Below are 20,202 nucleotides of genomic sequence, written 5' to 3' on the forward strand. Positions count from 1 at the left end.
GAAATATTTTAAGGTCAGTGTATCAAATGAAGTACTGTCGAAAACATTTCAGTGGGAATAAAGGTGATAAGTATGACCTGTTGCAGGGTAGAAAAAGTTCTGATCTCTGTGGAGCCAGAAGATCTGAATGAAGTACTTTGACCCAGAAGCATGTAATTCTAGCCAGGAGATAGACTGTGGCTAAAGTGACAAAACCAGTTGAACCACTTGGCCAAGTTACCGGCTCAGTATGCATTAATAATAAGGAGGGAAGGGCTGTAAGTTGATTTGTTACTTTAAATATCGCTAACTGTGCAATAGTTCAGTGACACTTCGAATGAGTCTTATAGTCTTAAATAGTCTCAAATTTGAAAGGCATGTTTGAGAACAGCTGAGTTTCGGTATGGTCAGTTCGGAGGAGGGAGGCCAGGTAATGAGCACTTAGCTTACAGCTAAGGTGAAATGCACCAACTATTAGAGCTATGGAACTTAAGCAGTGGAGTAAATGAGTATTGGGAAGAACTTCAATGGTTTGTCTAGAAAAAAAATGTCGCTTGGAAAACTGATTGTGTAACAAAACCTTTACTATACAATGTACTGAAAAGTTACCTAACTCTTGCTTCTAACCATTGTGCAATTGAATGTATTGTAGACTTAATCAAATATATTAATTCTATAAGTGATAATGGGAACTGCAGATGCTGGAGAATCCAAGATAATGAAATGTGAGGCTGGATGAACACAGCAGGCCCAGCAGCATCTCAGGAGCACAAAAGCCTGCTGTGTTCATCCAGCCTCACATTTCATAATATTAATTCTATAATTCAGTTGAGGAAAATGGTAACTCTGCATTTCAGCCATGCAGAAGAATGTAATTGTTTTCACTCATAATTGACTAAACAAATAAATGTTGTGCGTGTTTGGTATATGCTAGAAGTTTGAAAGGGATTAGAATGCAGCACCTCCCATTCAGATGCATTGTGAAGAATGAGTGAAAAATAATCTGTTGCAATAGATGCTCTGGTAAGCTAACACACCTCCCTTACTCAAGATGTGAAACCAGTGCTGTTTACTTGAACAAACCTTCTGATTTTGTGGTTGCTCTTTGATAAGTAAATGGAAATAAATTACTTGTTTACTCCAAAATGTAACTCATAAATTGAACATAGTGCAGTATTAATTTACTGCTATGCCTTTTAAGAGATGACGACGAATATTGCATATGCTGTTTAAAAATCAGTTCAAACATAATCAATTTAAATTATTGTTAAATGTGCTTTTAACATTTTTAACTGGGAGTACCAAATTTTATGGAAGAGCACTTACAAAAGGTGAAACAAGTGGAACTGCAGCGTATTGGAATTTTGCATGTAGTTTTGGAGTGGTGTCAGGGTGGCGGTTGTTCATTCACATGCATGAGCAACTGAAGAAGTTTATGAATATTTCATGCTGTTGGTGATGAATTTTTTTGCACTTTTAACTTCTTTCTTTGAGCAACTTTTAATCTTGATGCCGTTTTAATTTCTGAAGATATTTGGTTACTAATGATGAGAAAATTGTACAGGAAAATTAGTAGGTTATGCTGTATGTTCAGCCAGTTCCTCCACTTTGTAGCTCTGTTGTGACTGCTTTGTTCGCCAACTTCGTTCAGTAGTTTGCAGACATAACATTACCGTGCTGGGTAGCATCATCAGTGCAGCCTCCGATGAAGCGTTATTGTGTTTTCCTGCCTGTTATTTTAAACTCTCGGGTCCATTGGAGTTGTTTACTTCATTTCCGGTCTTTCTTTGCAGTGGTGTGTGTATAAGGTCTAATTACATGTGTAATCAACTCCAACGAAACATCTGCAAACTAATTAACCAGCTTGGTGAGCGAACCAACCATAGAACTCCTCCAATTGTTTGGACCGATGGACAATTTCATTTCTTTGTCTCTTCTTCATATCCCTTCATAACTGTTGCCTGTCTGACACAAATTTATTGATCCTGATCTTGACCCGCAGCATTCTAAGTGAAGAGAGTTCCTGTTTCCTACAATCCTTTGCATGAAATAGAATACAACTTGATTTCTGAATTTACATATGTCTATTTGTTTGACATCTTTGTATCTACTCTATCAAATTAAGTTTCAGTGACCTTCACACCCTCCAATCAAGTTTATGCAGCACTCCTTAAAATTTTACTCTTTGGGACCTGATATAATTCTGGTGAATCTGCGTTGTATCTTCTCCAAGACCATTCGACTTTTCTCAAAACTGGCCACAGGTGAAGTTTGAGCAAGTCATTCTTGAAACTTTCCCTTGCCAATTCAGCCTTTTTCATCTAATACCACAAATCCATTAATTTTCTTTGGTAGGCCTTTAGACATGTACGCTGAAAGTTAGAGTTTTATATATATTAGCATCTAAATTTAGCTCTGCCAAGTTCCCAACCTTAAAAAACATACTGAAACAAAAAGAACAGATATTGCCAGAGAGCACAGGTCTGCCAACACCTGTGGAGAGAAAACAAAGTTAATGTTTTAAGTCCAGTATCTCTTCTTCAGAAAGTAAATACTAGTTGTCTTTTTATAAAATAAATGGCTTGCACTTCATTTACGGATTTTGTTCTGCTATGTTTTGCCAACTCATTGATCTTAGCACATCCCCTAGTAACATACTGTTTCTTATTTGGCTTCTTACTTTGGTCAGATGCGCACTTGGGTATGCAACTCTTTGTTCCTTTTTTGGAGTTATTAGCAGTTACAGTGAAAGTCTTGACATGCAGTGGAGATCCTTAAAAAATATCTCGTCTCATCCTGCCAATTAGAAATACTCTCTTAATCACGACTGTCTCATACCTCCCAACCAATTGCTAATCCATATCACAAGGTTATTTCTAAATCCTTAACTGATCATGTGTTATGCAAATTGTTATCAAATGCCTTCTGAAAATTTGATTTTTGACAAAAATCATTTGATATGTTCCTACTCACCATTCCAATAAGGTTTTCAACCAGTTGAATTGGTCAGATATAAGTTACCCTGTTAGTAATACATGCTAAGACTTGTTGTTTGGCTCGTTACATGTTTAAACACTCAGTCATTCTGTCTCTATTGATAGATTCTATAAATTGACAGGGTTCTGGTTAACTACTTTAATCCATCCATTCTTAAATGATGTATTGAAATTGCAATCTTCCTAATCATGTAGGTGCACTCTTGAACGTTTTTTAAAAAATGAGAATTAATGTTCAATATGTTTTATTTATTTTAATATCTTAGGGTGAGAACCATTAGATCCTCAAGACACACCTTAGGTCTTACTTTTTTCCTCCTCTTTTCAATTACATTGAAGCCATAGAGTTGTTCTCTACATTCTCATTTCAGTTGCTAACACCACTGATATTTATCATCTTCCTTCGCTGTGAAATTCAAATTAGTAGACATTTAACAAATTTGCAATTTCTTTTTCGTCCATAGCATTTTTAAAGTTTAATATATTTTAATACATTTTAATTTATTTTTTAAGATCATCTAATGCCCTGTTGAGTTCCTCAATTGAATTTGTTTCTGCCAGTGTGTTTCAGACCATAACTGCTCCCCGAATGAGAGAGTTTTAACAAGCAACCTATCTGCTTCATGTATAAGTTCCGTTTTGATCTGTGTTCACTCATTCTTGATGCTTTCTTATGAGGGTTGAGTTTCTTCCTCTTGAGACTGTGTCTCTTAACTTTGACCATGTTTACTGACACAAGTGCTGCCTTTTCTATTTTTGGGGTATATATTAATGCTTTTGCATTCATAGAATCCCTACAGTGTGGAAGCAGGCTGTTCATCCCATTGAGTCCACACAGATCCTCCAAAGAGCATTTCATCCAGCCCCAACCCTTTACCTATAACCCTACATTTCCTGTGGCTAATCCAGCTAACTTGCACAACCCTAGACTCAGTGGGCAATTTAGCATGGCCAATTTACCTAACATGCACATCTTCATGCTGCCCTCAGTGTATAAATTCCCAGCTGCCATGTTGGGATTTGAACTCGCATTTTCACATCATGAGCAAGGCTCTTGAATTCTTAACCTATTACCATATACACTACACCATTACACTCCTTGTCTGATGAAAACATTGTATCAAATATTTTCAGTTCTCCCTGTGTCGTTCGCTCAGCAGCATTTCAGCCCTGTCAGTTCATTGCTGGGCTGTTAGAAATATTTATGACTTAAATTTGACAGTCCTGTCTCCTTAAGTTCAAGACATTATTATCACTATTTGCAAGATGCTTTCGTGGTCTCAGATTGTCAACTAATTTTGATTTGTTTCCTACCATTTAATCAGTATCGCAACTTCAAAACCAAAGATAGGTTCTAGAAGCAGTTTGTTTTTACAGCCTTTCCCGGTGTGGTCACGTTTCGATGAGCTTTGTATTTTTCAATCCCCACTCTATCACTACCCTTAAGAGATTTGCAGCCAATTGTTATGGAAGTTTTAGCTTTGCTAACGGTCCCTCCTTGGGAATCTTACCAAAAGCCTTGAAGTCCAAGTAGACTACATCAAATGCATTATCCTTGTTTCCAAACCTGGTCACCTCTTTGAAAAATTTGATCAAGTTAGTCAAACATGAACAAAATCAGAAATTGATGGAGAAAATCAGCAGCTCTGGCAGCAATTGTGAAGGGAAAGCCGAGGTAATGTTTCAGGTCTGGTGACCCTTCCTCAGCACTCAGTCAGACTCGACCTCGCCTTAAATCCATGCCAACTCTGCTTGATTTAATCCCTACCTCCAAGTGCAGTTTAATTCTGCCGCTCAGAATTGCTTCCAGAAGTTTTTATGTATTCACTTAGAACCCTACCTATATCCTTTGGCTCTGTGCACAAATGGCCACGGTGTTCTTTAATAGGCCCTACTGTTGCCCCATTTATCCTTAATGTATTTGTACTTTTTTTTTGTTATATGTTACTAAGAGATGTTGTATTAATAATAGATTGGTGATCTGCCAGCTTAGTTGTATCGTCTTCACAGGTAAAGAAAGAGATGTTCAAACAAGAAATGATAAGTGAGATAAAGATAAGATATTTCCACTGATTTGAGATTCTGGAAGTGGGGCTTAGTCTGAAAATTAGAGGTAGACCGTTTGGGAGAGATGTGTGGAAGCACTTCTACACTCAAAAGGTTTGTAACTTTCTTACACTGTTAATGCTAGGTCAGTTGTTAGTTTTAAGTATGAGGTAGGTAAATGTTTGTTAAGCAAAGATATTCCAGAATATGTGTTAACCATATGTATATGGAGTTAGGCCACAGATCAACCATGATTGCTTTGACTGGCAGAACAGGCTCGAGAGGCTGAATAGTCTACTCCAGTTCCTTTATGAGAAAACAACGAGATGTTTCTCTGTACTCAACCGTTACTGCATTATTAACTGGATGTATTTATTACACTACTTTCTTTTCCTTTGTTGCCGTTGGTGTTTGCTATTGCTGTGTGCTTTTTTCAGAGATTCTTCAGTTCTGTGCCCTGGTATATTCCTCTTGAAGACCTCTACATTAATTTGTTGCAAAACTAATATAATTTGCTTTGCGACATAATGAAGACGTAGATTTATTTCACATGTTTTTATTCGATTTTGAAGTGTCCACCATCTATCTTGCACTGTCCCCCAACATTCCTTCCCTCCCACCCACAAAAAGAAAGAAACTGCTTAAAATCTATCTCTTGGGCTGTTTTTGGTTGATACCTATGGTCGTTTGCATTGGATATGCTGTGTGAAGATTTTGCCCTTCTCTTCATAAGAATATTATTGTCATTTGGAAGATTCACCCATCTTGATCCCAGATAATTGGATTGTCCTGTGAAAAGAAATTGGAGAAACCATGTGCTTTTATTTTTGAGAATTTTCAAGAACAAGAGGCGATTACATGGATACTTGCATAATACTTAAAGGGATAGACAAGGTTGATGCAAATTAGATACTCCCCTGGGGTGTCAAGAACCACAGGATACAACTTCAAAATAAGAGGGAATTTACTTCAGACAGATGAGATCTTTTTCTTTGTGGACCATTGTCCGTGTTTGGAAAAGGATTTGCAAGTTCAGTCATCAAGCATGTTTAAAATAGAGTGATGGATTTCTGGATACTAATGACATAAATGGACACTGATAGCCCGGGCAAAATGGTTGATCAGCCATATTCGCGTTGAATGGTGGAGCAAAGCTGAATGTCCTACTCCAGTATCCACAAAGTCTCCTTTTGTATAGCCTAGTGTTTAGGAATACTGCTATAAAATGCTTTGAGATATTTTACTACGCCGATGGCACTATATAAGTACAAGTTTGTTGTTCCCTTTAATGATATATCCTTGAACTATTGGTGTGGATTTTTGTGAAAGAGATTTTTGAACTTTCCTTTCCTAGACTTGTGTCATTTTTGGACTGACGAACAATTAATTATATTAAAAGATTCAAATGTTTGTTAGTTTTCTTAACTGTTTTACTGACATAGAAATCCTTTTGGGGTAAAAATATTCTTGAGTCTAATATTATCAGCCTGTGTTTGAATGAGGCTCTGGATCAAGTCCCATTAAAACAGAGGTGGCACGGTGGACGAGTGGTTAACACTGCTGCCTCACAGCACCATGGACCCAGGTTCGATTCCAGCCTTGGGCGACTGTTTGTGTGGAGTTTGCACATTCTTCCCGTGTCTGTGTGGGTTTCCTCACACAGTCCAAAGATGTGCAGGTTAGCTGGATTGGCCTTGCTTAATTGCTCAAAATGTCCAGGGACGTTTAGGTTAGGTGAGACAGACGGGGGAAATGCACGAATAGAGGAATGGGTCTGGGTGGAATGCTGTTCGGAGGGACGGTGTGGACTTGTTGACTGAATGGCTTGTTTCCACACTCTAGGGATTCTATGATTATGATTATTATTATTTTTATTATTATTGTAGTCTCTGATGGAGAGGAGTGGGATGGGACAGGGTATGGTGTGGGGCAGGGGTCTGGTCCTCATTGCAGTATTATAATCACTTATATCTTTACAAGTAGAATGGTCTAACTAGTTTATCATTTCAGAATTTTTAAAATACATTTCACAGATATTGCAGTTATTGGGCCTGAAACAAGTCATGACATGAAGTTGTTTATTGTGAAATGTTAATATTTTTGGAACCTATCCTGCCATAGAGAAAGCAGCTGTATGGGCTGCAACCTTTCATTTTCATTATGTTCATGTGTGATTTTGCCTTTTCATTGTGTCTTTTGTTTTTATTGTTACAGGATAAATATTTGAATAACTGAGAATGGAACAAGATCCAAATGAGCAGGTTTCTCCACAGGTCAATGAGCAGCTGTCATGTAGTGATGATGATAATGATAAAGGAAATTTGTTGGTGATTGACAATTCTACAATTGATGAAGCTATTAATAGTGGCACTGGAACAGAAGCAAATACATTAAGTGATGCTGGTCATGAGTCTGAGACTGATTCAAAAGCCCAAGTGCTGAAAGTGGATACAAGTACAAAATATGAAGATGGAACTGCTGAGATAGAATTAAAGATGCAAAAAGTTGAACAGGGTATGAATAATGTGACAGACCATGGTGGAAGTGGAGAACCTTGTGCTTTAATTGCATTCAAAACTGATACAAGAAAAGAACCAGAAATCAAGCCAGAGGCTGCTGACTGTATAGAATTTAATAGAATTGCCAATCAAAACCATTGTCCTACATTAGAGACATCTAAGCAGACAGATCCTATTGATTGGACCAAAGGCATATCATCCCCCTCTATCAAATTTGAACCTGAAAGTCCTTTTGATACAAAAGTAACCAAGGACTTGATGTCCAGGATGCAGCAAGAATCTTCTCACGATGCATTGTTGGATGAGCTAGAATCAGAATTCAATGTATTTTCAACAGAATCCTCCGTGAGTTGCAGTTTACCCAATGGAATTACAAAGGAAAACAGTGCCGTGATCATGTTGAATGAGTCTATACAAAGTAAATTGCTTCAACAAGAAAAGAAAATAAACAAGTAAGTGTTTAAAAGTATGATGACCATGTTAAGAACAATTTATAGTTCTGCTAATGTGGGTGATATACTGTACAACCTTTCTGCCGCTTTATAGAATAGCAGATGTTGGAACTATATGGATGTGTTGAATGACAAGTACTTTCCAGTGATGTGCAGTGAATCTTTACCTGCCTAATATCCAAACAATTGTCGCAATACCAATGGACAAAAGACACTACAGTTTACAGAACACATTGAGTGTGATTTCTATTAATTCAGAAAATAGATGGAGAAAACCACACTCATACTGTGGTGGAATACAGATATTTCTATCTGGGTTCTCTCTACAGATTTAACAACAACTTATTTATAAACGATTTAAAAAATAAATCTGAAAATAAAACATTGCTAATAGAAAAAATTCAAAACTCCGAGCAGCAGTCAGTGGAATGATCCGTGGCTGGAGTGGAGTGCACCTAGAATTGGTGTTGAGGCCTCTGGTGCTTTGTATTCATAAATATATTAAATGCTGAACCGTGGAAGGAAAGGTGCCAGGAAACATTTTAATGGGTAGCGGAATAATGGGAGGCGAAGTACGTGGCAGTCTTATCATTGCCACAGAATGCTCAAATAAGGAGGGAATAAGAGAGGATTGTCATGTAATTCTGAGACCAATTGGGTGATGCCTGGTGTATCAGATGGCCATAAGAGGACCTCATCCAAGTGTTTTTACTGCTGATTGCTACATGTAGTCGATTATTTGAGTATATATTCCAAATGTAAATACAACTAATTTTGTTAGAGCCTCAGAGATTTTAAATTAAAGTCACGCATTGTTATTGATTTACACGGCACTGTAATTCATCAAATCTATTAGCAACGCTCAGTGAAATTATCCAGTGTTTGGACAGTAAACAAATTTAATTGTTTAAAAGGATTAATTTATCACTTAGATAAGTAAGCACATAACAATTACAATTATTTACATGCAAAATTCACCAGGGCTCCTTCTAACAACACCTTCGAAACATACAACCGCTATCACCTTGAACAAGGGAGTTGACACGTGGGAACATCATGATCTGCAAGTTCACCTCCAAGCTACTCACCATCCTGACTTGGAATCATAACTGCTATTCCTTCATTATCACTAGGTCAGGACATTGGAGGTTCCTTCTTAACAACAATGTGGGTGCACCTACACTTTGTGGACTGCAGCAGTTCAGGCTAGGGATTCAGCATCACCTTCTTGAGGGTAATTAAGGCAATTAATGTTGGTGTGACCAATGATGCCCCTAGCCCATGAACTAATTTGAGCTTCTGTTTTGAAAATCTCAAGGAAATATAATAATAATTAAATTACGGATTTTATTATGGAGTTTGGAGCTACATTTATTACATTTGACCTGTTTTGCTTAAGTTTTATGTTAGGGAAGTGATGGAGAAGCCAACAAGAAATTAGATTGTTTGAGTCTAAGTTGACATTCGTCTGAGTGTACTCATCATATTTTCGCTGGTGCTACTTTTGGGCTATGATATTAAACCGAGCCCCTTTCTGTTCACTTTTGATGTAAAAGAACACACGACAGTATTTTGAAGAAGAGCAGGGGAGTTAACCATTGTGCCTTGGCCAATATTTATCCCTCAATTAACTTCACTAGACAAACCCATTCAGTCATATGACATTATTGTTCTGAGAGCTTCCTGTGTTCTAAATGTGGCCCTGTTTACTATGTCATAATAGTGACTACACTCCAAACATAGTTCAGAGTTATAAAGTGCTTTTAGACAGAACTGGAGAGTGTCAGCTATAGGGAGAGTCTGAATAGGCTGGGGCTTTTTTCCCCGGAGTATCGAAGGCTGATGGGTCACCTTTTTAATGTTAAAAAAAATCATGGTGGGAATGGATAGGGTGCATAGCCAAGGCCTTTTTCCTAGGATGGGGAAATCTAAAACTAGAGGGCATGGGTTTAAGGGGAGAGTGGAATAATTTAAAACAGACTTGAGGGGTAACTTTTTCATGCAGAGGGTGGTGTATGCATGGACTGAGCAGACAGAAGAAGTAGTGGAGGCGGGTACAATTACAATATTTAAATACAACTGGACGGGCATATAAATAGGAAGGGTTTAGAAGGATTTGGGCCAAATGCTGGCAGATGGGACTAGGTCAGATTGGGATACAAATTTCTGTTCTTGAGATGTCAGAGTGTTTCAGCAAATGTGTTACTTTTGAATTGTAACGTAGGCAAATAAGTTTGGAAACCAGAGATCAAGTGGCACCGGTAAACCGAAAGTACAGATTAACCATTGCATTCTGTGGTAGTAGTTGGAATCAGAGGGAAATATGCTTTGACTTTTGCTGTAACTTGCAGAAGGCTAGAGTATCTCACCCTTTGACTTCTTTTGTTATAAACAGTGAAGGAATTTAACTGACTACATTGGGATTTAATTTAGTGAAGAGATGCATGCGGGGGCTATTGTAGCTTCTAATTGGAATATTGTCACTGGTGGGGTGCTGAATAACATGTATTTCTGAGCGATCTTTAGCCCGAAGTGCCAGGTGAATGATGTATCACAGAAACCAGACTTCTTGCAAAGGTACTGAAGACTTGTGCTGCAGAACTTTACTCTCCTTAGCCAATACAGCATTTACCTGACAATGTAGAAAATTGCCTAGGTATGTCTAGTAGACAAAAATAGAGGGCAATCCAATGGAGCAACATTATGTCCTATCAATGTTCTCTTGATCATTAGCAACATGACGAAAGGTGTCATGAACGGCGCAATCAAGCAGCACATGCTCAGCAGTAACCTGCTTAGTGACACCCATTTTGAGTTCCACAAGGGCCAATCAGCTCCTAACCTCATTATAGCCTTTGTTCAAACATGGACAAAAGAGCTGAAATCCAGAAGTGAGAGTGGCAGCCCTTGACATCACAGCTGAATTTGAACCAGTATGCCAGGCATCAAGGAGCCTTAACAAAATTGGAGTCAATGGGAATCAGGAGAAAACTCACTACTGGGTGGAGTTGTACCTGACATGTAGGAAGATACTGTGGTTGTTGAAGGTCAGTAATTTTACCTCCAGGGTATCACTGCAAGAGTTCCTCAAGGTAGTGTCCGAGGCCAGCCATCTTTAGCTACTTCATCAATGACCTTCCCTCCATCATAAAGTCAGAAGTGGGGATGTTCATCGATGACTGCACCATGTTTAGCACCATTTGAGGTTTTTCAGATACTGCAGCACTCCATGCCCAAATGTAGCAAAACCTGAACAAAAGCAAGGCTTTTGCTGAAAAATGACAAATAACATTTGCGCCACACAAATATCGGGCAATGACCGTCTCTCATTAGAGACAATCTAACACCACCTCTTTAAATGCAATGGCATTACCATCACTCAATCCCCCATTGTCGGCATCCTGGGATTAGCATTAACTAGAAACTGAACTGGACTCGTCATTTAAATAATGTTCCTACAAGGGCAGGTCAGAAGGTAGGAATGCTGCAACAGGTAACTCATCTCTTAACTCCCCAGGGTGTGCTGACCACCTACAAGTTATAAGTCAGAAGTGTGATGGAATACTCCCCACTTGTCTGAATGGGGGCAACTCCAACAACACCCTAGGCTTGGCACCATCCAGAACAAAACAGCCCACTTGATTGGCACTGCATCCACAGATATTTTGTCACAGTATAACTGATCGGTAGCAGCAGTGTTACTGTCGACAAGATGCGTTGCAGAAATTTTCCACCGATCCCATAACAGCACCTTACAAACCCACAACCTCTACAGTGTAGAGGGGCAAGGCAGTAGATATATGGGATCAAGACCACCTTCTGTTACTCGTCTATTCACCATCCTGGCTGAGAAATGTATCGCCATTCTTTCACTGTCATTGTGTCAAAATCCTGAAATCCGTAGCTAATGACATTGTGGATCTGCCTATTGTACAAGGACTCCAGTGGGTCAAGAAGGCAGCTCATCATTACCCTCACCTTGAGAGCAACTAGGTATGGGTAATAAATGCTGACCTGGCTAGTAATGCCCATGTCCAGTGGGTGAATAAAAAAAATTGTCATGATGTGTTGAGTCAACAATGTTGACCAATGCGCTTGGAATGAAAGCAAAGTGCTGGAGAGATGCAGCAGGCCTGGCTATATCTACTGAAATAAATGTAGTTGAAGAGTTTTTCATCAATTTTGACTCTGTGTTCCATTCTTCCAGTTTCTTTGTTTCTGTTACATCTGATAAAATGTCACTTTCCACACGGATATTTTCCACACATCTTCCTTATTTCATCAACTGAAGATTTTCTCCTACTGCAATGGACAGAGCACTCAATCATGTCCTTGTTTTCAACTTCCAACCACCATCTTCTTCTGTATTTGAAGAATCACTGTCTGCAGTTTCTGCCATCTCCAGCATGATGAACAAATACTCTCCCCTGTTAGCTTTCTGAAGGAACTGTTTCATCTGTAAAATTCCCTCTGTAACACTGGTCCAGTTCTCCGATCACACCCAATATCTCATCACCCTCCTGTTATACCTAGTCATGCTATAATAGTCAGTTTTGCTATTTTGTCTCCTTTATCTTCACTGTTCAAAGCCCCAAACACTCCTTTCAGATGAAGCTGTGATTTATTTCATTCAGTTTTATCCATTGTATTTTCTGCTCATAGAAATGTCTCCTCTACTTTGGGGAGCCCAAATGCACATTGGGTAAGTGGGTGACATTGTTTAGGTCCTGAAGCTGTTGAATTCAAAATTGTCTTGATGGTAGGTGACAGAGGGTGGTGGTGGAGGGTTGTTTTTTGGACTTGGAAGCCTGTGACCAGCGGTGTTCCACAAGGATCAGTATTGGGTCCACTTTTGTTCGTCATTTATGCTGAATGTGTACTAAAAGATTTTCTGTTCTCCGTGCACATTTGCTTATTTTGCAAAATGCTTTTAGAACTGTGCCCTCTGGTTCTTGATCCACTAACCCATAGGAAAATGTTTTTCCCTCTCCACTAATGGCCTAGTGGTATTATCACTGGACTGTTAATCCTGAGACCCAGATAATGTTCTGGGGACCTGAGTTCAAATCCTGCCAATGGCAGAGTTTGAATTCAGTAAATATCTGGAATTAACAATCTAACGATGACCATGAATCCATTGTCGATTGTTGGAAAAACCCGTCTGGTTCACTAATGTCTTTTAGGGAAGGAAACTGCCATCCTTACCTGGCCTGGCCTACATGTGACACAGCAATGTGGTTGACTCTGAACTGCCCTTTGGACAATTAGTGATTGGCAATAAATGCTGCCGAGCCAGCGATGCCCTCATCTGTTGAATGAATAAAGAAACAATATTCAAATGCTTCATGATCTTGAAAACTACTCTCAAATCTCCTCTTGGCCTCCTCTTCAAGGAAACAATCCCAATCCCTCCAATTTTTCCTCATAACTGAAGTATCTCATCCTTGCAATCATTCTCAGGAAACTCTTCTGCACACTGTCCAATACATTTAATGTCATTAGCCTGTCATAAGCACACATTTTCTTCTTTGACTTCATATCTATCTACTTTTTCATCTAGGGAGCTCTTGATTTGTTTGTACCATCTTTCTGTTTTAAGGGAATATACTTTGACCATGCCCAAACCATCTCCTTTTTGAAGGTATACAGTTGTTCAGTTCCTGTTTACCTGCTCAGCTTTGTTCTCTTCCGATTTGAAGGCTGCTCTTTGCCGGTTGATTGGTCAATCCAAGACAGTGACAATAATGTCATTTTCTACTGTCATCTGAAACCACAGTAATAATATTAAGAATTAATGACATATGGTTATAACATATGGAATGGTAATTTGGTTGTATAGGAGTTGACTTCATTCAGTTTTAAGGATGTTTATCACATTACCACAAATATAGGTGTACTTTTAGCTTTGTTCTGGGTAGGTTATTTTCATACTTTTGATTAGTTTAGGATTGCATTTGAAACTTAGCAATTTTTTGGGCAAATTGTTACTCTTGTTCACTGATCTAGTACTTGGGGCCAAGTCCAAATTTGCAATAATGTCATTGCACATGAAAATCTTAATTAAAGCTGTAATGTCACTGCATGCTAAAAGGTCACTTATTCTTGTGAATAATTTGGTCACTTCCTTACCAAATTTTATCTTACAATTGCATTTGCATTTGTATTTTTATTAAGTCTTGACTTTGCAACATAAAAATGAGAAGCGTGTGCATTGGAGAAAGTGGCATAGGTTTGAATATTACAGGGTACTTCCCAAAGTCTGGCCACCTGAAGATGCTACCCATTATATGGTTAATGATTTCTCCTTAATGCAATCATGGATGCTTTTGGTCGGATGCCTGTTGCTCCGATGCCGAGTACGTGATTTTTGCATGGAATTGTCTTGTCTAAAGAAGAAATTCGTCTTAACGCGCTGACCTGAATGAGCAGAGGAAAATTGTGCAACACCAGAAATCTACTTAAGACTTTGGTCGCAAAACAGCAGAATTCTATGTGCATAGTATATCTGGTGAATGTCAGATGATGCATGAACCAAGTTGTCCAGACTTCAGTGGGTGGAGGAGGTCTGAATCCATTGAACACCATCTGTGAATCCTGCAGAAAATTGGGTTGCATTTTGTTGATTAAACAATTATACCAGGCCTGATTTTTGTATCTGGGTTTTGAAATCCCTGCATAAGACCATAGGTGTAGGAACAGAATTAGGCTATTTGGCCCATTGAATGTGCTCCACCATTTGATAATGGCTGATATGTTTCTGAAACTCATTCTCCTGTCTTCTCCCCAAATTCTTTGATCCCCTTACTAATTAAGAACCTATCTATCTCTGTCTTAAACACATTCACAGCCTTTTGTGGCACTGAATTCCACAGATTAACCACCCTGTGGCTGAAGAAATTTTCAGTTCTAAGGGGTGGTGCCTTCGTTCTGAGGCTTTGAGCTTGGGTCATAGTCTCTCCAACTAGGGGATACATCTTCTCCATGTCCACTTTATCCAGCCTCAGTATTCTGTAAGATTCAATGAGAGCCACCATCATCCTCCTAAGCTTCATTGAATACAGACCCAGAGACCTCAACCACTCCTCATAAGACAAATCCTTTATGTCTGGGATAATTTTGTAAACCTCCTCTGGATCCCCTCTAAGGCCAGCTCATCTTTCCTTAGACATGGGGCCAAAACTGCTCACAATATTCCAGATGTCATCTGATCAGTGCCTTACACAGCCTCAGCAGTACATCTCTGCTCTATTCTAGAGATAATGGGAACTGCAGATGCTGGAGAATTCCAAGATAATAAAATGTGAGGCTGGATGAACACAGCAGGCCAAGCAGCATCTCAGGAGCACAAAAGCTGACGTTTCGGGCCTAGACCCTTCATCAGAGAGGGGGATGGGGAGAGGGAACTGGAATAAATAGGGAGAGAGGGGGAGGCGGACCGAAGATGGAGAGTAAAGAAGATAGGTGGAGAGAGTATAAGCCCAGTTCGTCCCCTCCCCTCACTGCACCACACAACCAGCCCAGCTCTTCCCCCCCCCCCCCCCCCACCCACTACATCCTAAAACCAGTCCAGCCTGTCTCTGCCTCCCTAACCGGTTCTTCCTCTCACCCATCCCTTCCTCCCACCCCAAGCCGCACCCCCATCTACCTACTAACCTCATCCCACCTCCTTGACCTGTCCGTCTTCCCTGGACTGACCTATCCCCTACCTACCTCCCCACCTATACTCTCTCCACCTATCTTCTTTACTCTCCATCTTCGGTCCTCCCCCCCCCACCTCTCTCCCTATTTATTCCAGTTCCCTCTCCCCATCCCCCTCTCTGATGAAGGGTCTAGGCCCGAAACGTCAGCTTTTGTGCTCCTGAGATGCTGCTAGGCCTGCTGTGTTCATCCAGCCTCACATTTTATTATCTGCTCTATTCTAGCCCTCTTGAAGTGAATGTTGACATTGCATTTGCCTTCTTACGTGCATGTTAACCTTAGGAGAAACCTGAACTAAGAATCCCAAGTCCCGTTATGCTTCAGATTACTAAAGTCTTTGCTGCTTAGAAAATAGTTCTATACCTTTGCTATTCTTACCGAAATGCATAACTTCACACTTTCCCACATCGTATTCCTTCTGCCACTTCTTTGCCCATTCTCTTAGCCTGTCCAAGTCCTTCTACAACTAACCTGCTTCCTCAACACTACCTGACCCTCCACTTATCTTTGTGTCATTTGCAAACTTAGCAACAGTACCCTCAGTGCCTTGGTCCAGAGCAAGATGTGAGTAGTTGTTCCAATACTCTTTTTCTGTCAGGTCCCAATCCTGTACCCATAACAGTACCTTGTCCGAACATCATGGGCTTTTACCTTATTTGGCAGGCTCCCTTATGGGACCTTGTCAAAGACCTTATGGAAATCCAAATAAATCATGTTGACTGACTCTTTTGTCTAACCTGCTGTTTACCTCCTCAAAGAATTCTAACAGATTTGTTAGGCCTGATCTCCCTTTGACAAAGTTGTGCTGATTCAGCCCTATATTCCCATGCACATCCAAGCGCTCCACAATCTGATCTTGAATAATGGACTCTAAAATCTTACCAATGACCGAGGTTATTGTAATTTTCTGAATAAACTTCTGGCTTGTAATTTTCCACCTTCTGCCTCTCTCCCCTCTCAAACAGGCTGTTCATTAACCATTTTCCAGCCATTCTCTGACACCCTCCTTGACTCCAGTGATTCACAAAAGATCACCACCAATGTCACCACAATCTCTTCAGCCAGTTCCTTTAGAACTCTGGGGTGTAGTCCATCTGGTGTGGGTGATTTATCCATCTTCAGACCTTTCAGCTTCCCCAGACCCTCACCTTTGAGATGATCACTACGCTCAACTTTGTGCCCAACTATTGCAAAGCTCTGGAATGCTGCTGGTGTCATCCACCACAAATACCGATGTAGAGTACTCATTCACTTCCTCTGTCATTTCTTTCTTCCCTATTACTACTTCTGCAGCCTTATTTTCCTATGGTCCAATATCCACTCTTGACTCTCTTACCTTTTCATCTATCTTAAATAAAACTCTTGTAATCGACTGTTGTGTTGCTAGCTAGCTTACTCTCCTATTTCATTTTCTTCCCACATATTGCTTTTTTAGTTATACTCTGTGGGCTTTTACTAGTTTCCCAATCCTCTAGCTTCTCCTGATTTTCACTACATTGTTTGCTTTTTCTTATACTTTCATGCTGTCCCTTGTCAGCCATGATTGACGGGTGACCTTAGAGAGATTTATAAAATTGTCAGGGGCATAGATAAGGTAAATAGCAAAGATCTTTTCCCTAGGATGGTGGAGTTGGAAACTGGTGGGCATTTTTTTAGTTGAGAGGAGAAAGTTTTAATAAAAGACACGTGGGACAACTTTTTTGCTCATATAGTTTGTGTGTGGAATGAACTTCCAGAGGAACTGGTGGATACAGGTGCGGTTACATTGTTTAAAAGTCATTTGGATTAGTACATGAATAGGAGAGGGTTGGCGGGATCTGGGCCAAATGCAGGGAAGTAGGACTAGTTTAATTTGAGAACATGATTGGCAAGGACGAATTGGACCAAAGGGCCTGTTTCTATGCTGTATGACTCTATAACTCTCTGACTCTATATACTTCATGAAAAACATGCCCCTACAGTGGCCCTGGTTTACTCCTTCTCTATTTAAAAGCTTGTGACTTTTCTGTCTATTGCAGCCGTCAGAATCAGAGGAAACCAGCAAAAATTGGTGATGTTAATCATGAGCATTATGTATTGCTCCCCACCAGAGCTAAGGTTCTACAAAACGACTTTTCATTAAGACTTTCACACTGATTCCGTCAACTGTGTTGAAATATAGATAGCTTTGTACTAAAGTTGTTTGCTCAAAAAATTAGGTTAAGATAAGTTTGATTAGATGGATTGGATGCACATGTCTATCAATCTGAGTTGAATTTGCTTCTAATCACCACTCTTTATATTTAAAAAGAAATCTTGTTTCTCTACAAAATAATCTTTTAACAAAGGATCCAAAGTTTGTCAGTTATAATTAAACTTGCACTTCCTTTCTGTGCTTCTTGAAATTTAGTTGGGAATGCTCAGATGATTGTATAAAACTACAAATGAACTTAATATCAACCAAATTTTTAAATTTTTTTTCCATGGTGTTTCAAAGTTAGATCATTCACATTTGTATATTTGTTTTTCACCCATTGTATGATATTCAGACTGATGGAAGAAAACAGAAAACATCAGGAAATGATTGTTGAGATATGTACAGAGAAGGACAACTTGAAAGATGAATTGAAGAAACAGTCTGAAACAGAAAAACAACATATCAACACCATAAAACAGGTAAGACATCAGTCCTCTCTGATGAAGGGTCTAGGCCCGAAACGTCAGCTTTTTTGCTCCTGAGATGCTGCTGGGCCTGCTGTGTTCATCCAGCCTCACATTTCGTCATCTTGGATTCTCCAGCATCTGCAGTTCCCATTATCACTAAGACATCAGTCCAATTTGATGATCACTAGAAAGCACATTTCTGTAAAATCTGGGTACCTTTTGTCGACTTTTAAATTGTAAACAATTTTCCATAGAATGAAAAGATTCCTAGCTGGCTGCTGGTCCTATAATAGATGAAACAAACTTAATATCTTGTTCTTTTTTGCATGAACTTTGAATCCTTTTGGTCCTCTGAACAACATCTTAATTTGGGTAGGAGTAGGCTATTCAGCCCTTCAGGTCTGATCTCCCATTCAATTAGACCATGACTGATCTGATTGTAACCTCAAATCCGCATTCCTCCCTACCCCTTGTCTAACAAGAATCTATCTACCTCTGGCTTAAAAATACCCAAGGACTCTGCTTTCACTGCCTTTTCAGAGAAAGAGATCCAAAAACTTAGAGCTCTACAAACTGGAGAAATTCACCCAGTTTCTGTTAAACAGGCGGTATTTGATTTTTAACTAATGCACAGCTTTACAGCTTAAGAATTGTGTGTTCCTAGATTCACATCTAAAAGAATCCTGTGCAAATTGAGGTTCTGTAATCGGCAATATCACAACTGCCTGGAAGCAACTTATTATAGGGTGTTTAAGATCATGTGAGGGTTGTTCAGCTTTACTGGTCACAAATGAAGTTATTTATTTACAGTCGAAGACCTGGATTTCATGAACCATGCTGAAGGATGATGAATAATGCAACATTTTAGAAGTTGCTGGAAAAGCTCAGCAGTTCTGGCAGCATCAGTTCTGAGGAAGGGTCTCCTGACCCAAAATGTTAACTCTGATTTTTCTTCACAGATGCTGCCAGACCTGCTGAGCTTTTCCAGTAACTTCTGTTTTTGTTTCTGATTTACAGGATCTATGGTTCTTTCAGGTTTTTATTCAAATTTTAGATTTTGAAACACAGATAAAGAATGCAGGAGTAGGCCATTCAGCCCTTTTGAGCCCTAAGGGTATGTTTGATTATGTTCAGTGAATCTCAGGATGGCACAACCAATGCTAAATGTTCTTATATGATTAATAGCAAAACAGATTAATTCCCATAGACTCCATTGATTTCAGATCCTCTGGGTTCCATTATTCACAGTTACTAACCTCCCTGAGTTACCTCAGGCTTGGTGAGGAAAAGCAGAGCAACTCTGCACACGGCATTGGGGGGAGTGTTCTGCAGGCTATGGATGAAACATTTACCATCGTCTTTGGTTGAAGTCCTTGTGGCCGAACCTGTTCTTCGGGGTAGGCAACTTCCTTTTGTCCTTATTTAGGGAGAGTTGCTGCTCTGATGAATTGATCTTGTACAGCCAAGTGCCTCATATCTTTCTTTCTTCCTTCCTTGCACAGTTTGACTCTCCTTTTCTGAGGTTACCCAATTATACTTTTCCTGACTGCCCTACACAAATGGTAAAAACAAACAAATACTGCTTCGATTGGTCTTTTAGACAGAGAACTTTGTTTGAATGCGTATTATTTTCTTGCCCCTTCTCCAGCTGGTATTGTGGACCAATAGGACCTCCCGAGCGTGATTAGTATATGATGCATGAACTGCCTTCTAATGTGTAATGTTGTCTCCTTGATTGTATCAAACTGGTGGATGTCATTTCTCCCTGGCCAATTTGAAGCTGATGATTAGGTGATCAATGTCTTTGGTGAGCGGGATTGGTTTTAGTTTAGTAAATGAAAAGCTTTGTCCTTTCTGGTCTTGGAACCA

General features: G+C 39.5%; 1 protein-coding gene across 3 annotated transcripts in view; it reads left to right on the forward strand.

Moving 5' to 3' along the window:
- The window catches only part of ccdc186 (coiled-coil domain-containing protein 186), a 118,032-nt gene that overhangs the window by 21,215 nt on the left and 76,615 nt on the right, over positions 1–20,202 (forward strand). For all 3 annotated transcript variants that reach the window (XM_048550991.2, XM_048550993.2, XM_048550992.2), the window contains exons 2-3: positions 7,236–7,992; positions 18,219–18,345. In XM_048550991.2, coding sequence (XP_048406948.1) covers positions 7,259–7,992; positions 18,219–18,345 — 861 coding nt within the window. In that variant the 5' untranslated portion in view covers positions 7,236–7,258. The remainder of the gene's footprint in view (positions 1–7,235; positions 7,993–18,218; positions 18,346–20,202) is intronic.

This window comes from Stegostoma tigrinum, chromosome 20 (assembly GCF_030684315.1).
Source record: "Stegostoma tigrinum isolate sSteTig4 chromosome 20, sSteTig4.hap1, whole genome shotgun sequence".
In the NCBI taxonomy this organism is placed as follows: domain Eukaryota; kingdom Metazoa; phylum Chordata; class Chondrichthyes; order Orectolobiformes; family Stegostomatidae; genus Stegostoma; species Stegostoma tigrinum.